At 39.9% G+C, this 2,500-nt stretch overlaps 1 protein-coding gene across 1 annotated transcript in view; it reads left to right on the top strand.

The window, feature by feature from the left end:
- Window positions 1-2,500, top strand: part of LOC119570267 (alkaline phosphatase-like) — a 27,017-nt gene that overhangs the window by 23,630 nt on the left and 887 nt on the right. The window contains exons 10-12 of the mRNA XM_037918079.1: window positions 323-423; window positions 1,954-2,077; window positions 2,493-2,500. The exon at window positions 2,493-2,500 is cut by the window's right edge and continues 887 nt beyond it. Coding sequence (XP_037774007.1) covers window positions 323-423; window positions 1,954-2,077; window positions 2,493-2,500 — 233 coding nt within the window. The remainder of the gene's footprint in view (window positions 1-322; window positions 424-1,953; window positions 2,078-2,492) is intronic.

Genomic DNA, 2,500 nt, shown 5'->3' with positions numbered 1-2,500 from the left:
CTCTTGCACTCCCCCGCTCTTTCCCGTATCTTTTCCAGTCATATGTAAACAACTTTCTTTAACTCATAGTTGGTGTAATTTGAAACGCTGGTGTTGTCTTTGGATGAAAAATATGATTGTGAATATTGTTTCACGCGAAAAATACTGATTCTGATCTATGCCTTATTCTTATTTCGTATTTGATAGAAATGTTTTCGCTCAAAAAGAATATTTTCCTTATATTTATTAGCTGTTTTTTAAACATCAATCGTTAATAAAATGAATGACAGAGAGAATGTATAAATGTACATGAATCATTCTGTCTACTTCTTCACCCTACCAGGCGTAGTGGAAAACAACCCTGATGTAACCGACGGAATGCCTTACACAACACTCATGTTTACAACTGGTCACGGATTTAACTACACGTGGGATGGTGAGAAGGTAGGTGTTTGATACTGTATTTTTTGTTGTTGTTGTTGTTGTTGTTGAGGTGAAGTGGTGTTTTATTTTTATTTATTTATTTTTTCTTTATCGGGTATTTATTACTAACACTTGCTATAGCCGTAACTTTTATTATTAGGTCGCGAGGATTTTCGAGCTTATTGTCTCTCAGAATTTTGCCAAATATGAGGCATCAAAGCTTTACAGCATGCAATTAAACTGTAATTGATTCCAGTTGCAATACGCATATTGGATCGAAAATGAATTTTAGCTGGAGACGCAGGGATATATTGACTACTTAGATTCTCTCTCTCTCTCTCTCTCTCTCTCTCTCTCTCTCTCCTCTCTCTCTCTCTCTCTCTCTCTCTCTCTCTCTCTCTCTCTCTCTCTCTCTCTCTCTCTCTCTCTCCCTCTCTCTCTCTCTCTCTCTCTAACAGTTACTGAATTCTGAATAAGTCATATCAAGAATTATTCTTATTATCACAACAATCATCGCTAGCATTAGAAGAGTGATAAACACTACCGAATACTTTACACATTGTCATTATCAGCTGCTTTTTTCGTTATCATTTTTATCATCACTATGATAAAACTTTTTCTTGTTAGTCTTGTCAATGCTAGCAATGTTCCTCCTGCTCCTACCTGTCTAGCCCTCCACGGTCTGTTAAATCCGTACCATCTATTGCTTGACTAAGAACACGCATTTATTACTTGACTTATTACTGAACCTCGTCCACGCATACTACATTATATACGCATCATTACATTCATTCACTGAGGCTCGCGTCCATAGGCGACTCTCAGCGGTCGCTATTTCGCAGTCCATTACACAGAGATGTAGGCTTAAGGCATGATGATCGCGGCAGAGCAAGTCGGGGGAGCGAGAACGAGAGACGAGATCTTATCCAAATAGCCACTGCATATAGATCCTTGGGTGTTAGCTTTCCTCCGACGTAAGTTAATGTAGCTGAGGCTTGTGGAGAAGTCGTGTTTGTGGGTGTTTCGCGCACAGTATCCTTTGCTGAAAGAATTATATAGGTATAAACGTAAAGGAGAATGGAAGCTAAACATGCATAATTTTCCTGTATTTTCTTTTGAATCAGAAACAAATGAATCGTTTGGTTGAAGATAAGAAAACCACTGCTTTAACCATACACAACTAGGCAGCCCATTCATGAGTCCTAACACACGATATTCTTGTAGTTTACCCTTGCAATAACACCACGATGCCTCCCTAAATCCTAGCCAGATACTGCAATAGAACTACTGCTACGATTCTGTTACATCTACTAATGTTATTGCCGGGCCATAAGTGAAAGGCCCGGGCGAAGCCAGAACTTCGCAAATCTCAAGCAAGCAAACTAATGTTACCACTATTTTTTTTTTATTATTATTAAATTGCCTCCAATCCCTCCTATGCCTCCATTCTTTACACTATTATTGCTACCATTACTAATATTACTAAATTTACCACCATGATCGTTATCCTTATCGCCCTCCACCTTCCCTCTTACGCCCCTTCTCCCTCAGGTGGTGCGTCGGAACCTGACGGGCGTGGACACGAAGGATAAGGACTTCGAACCTCTTGCAGCCGTCCCCACGATCTTCGGGGAGGAGACTCACGGCGGGGAGGACGTGGCCGCTTTTGCTGTTGGTGAGAGGTTTTCGGGCATCTTTGGGGCGTGTTTTGTCTTATCTTCTGAACTGATTTGTTTATTATATTCTTTTCCGATCTATTTCTTTTAGCTTTTAAGATTATTTGTTTATTTGTTTCGTCCTTCTTTTACTTTTTTTATTTACGTATTTTTCCTTCTTTTTTTCATACGGCTGATTGTGTTTAATTGGATTAAGTTTTTGTCTTTATTGTTATTTTTAAGAGAGAGAGAGAGAGAGAGAGAGAGAGAGAGAGAGAGAGAGAGAGAGAGAGAGAGAGAGAGAGAGAGAGAGCGAAAGACAAAACAAAATAAACAGAAGGAGACAGAGAAAGGACAAGAGAGTAACATACAACATACTCCTTCTAATCGACCTTATCTCCCTTCCCCCCCCCCCTTCCCTCCCTCCCTTGACAGGTCCCATG

Source organism: Penaeus monodon, chromosome 4 (genome assembly GCF_015228065.2).
Source record: "Penaeus monodon isolate SGIC_2016 chromosome 4, NSTDA_Pmon_1, whole genome shotgun sequence".
NCBI lineage: Eukaryota > Metazoa > Arthropoda > Malacostraca > Decapoda > Penaeidae > Penaeus > Penaeus monodon.
The sequence above is the reverse complement of the archived record's forward strand: the minus strand, read 5'-3'. Positions and strand labels throughout refer to the sequence as shown.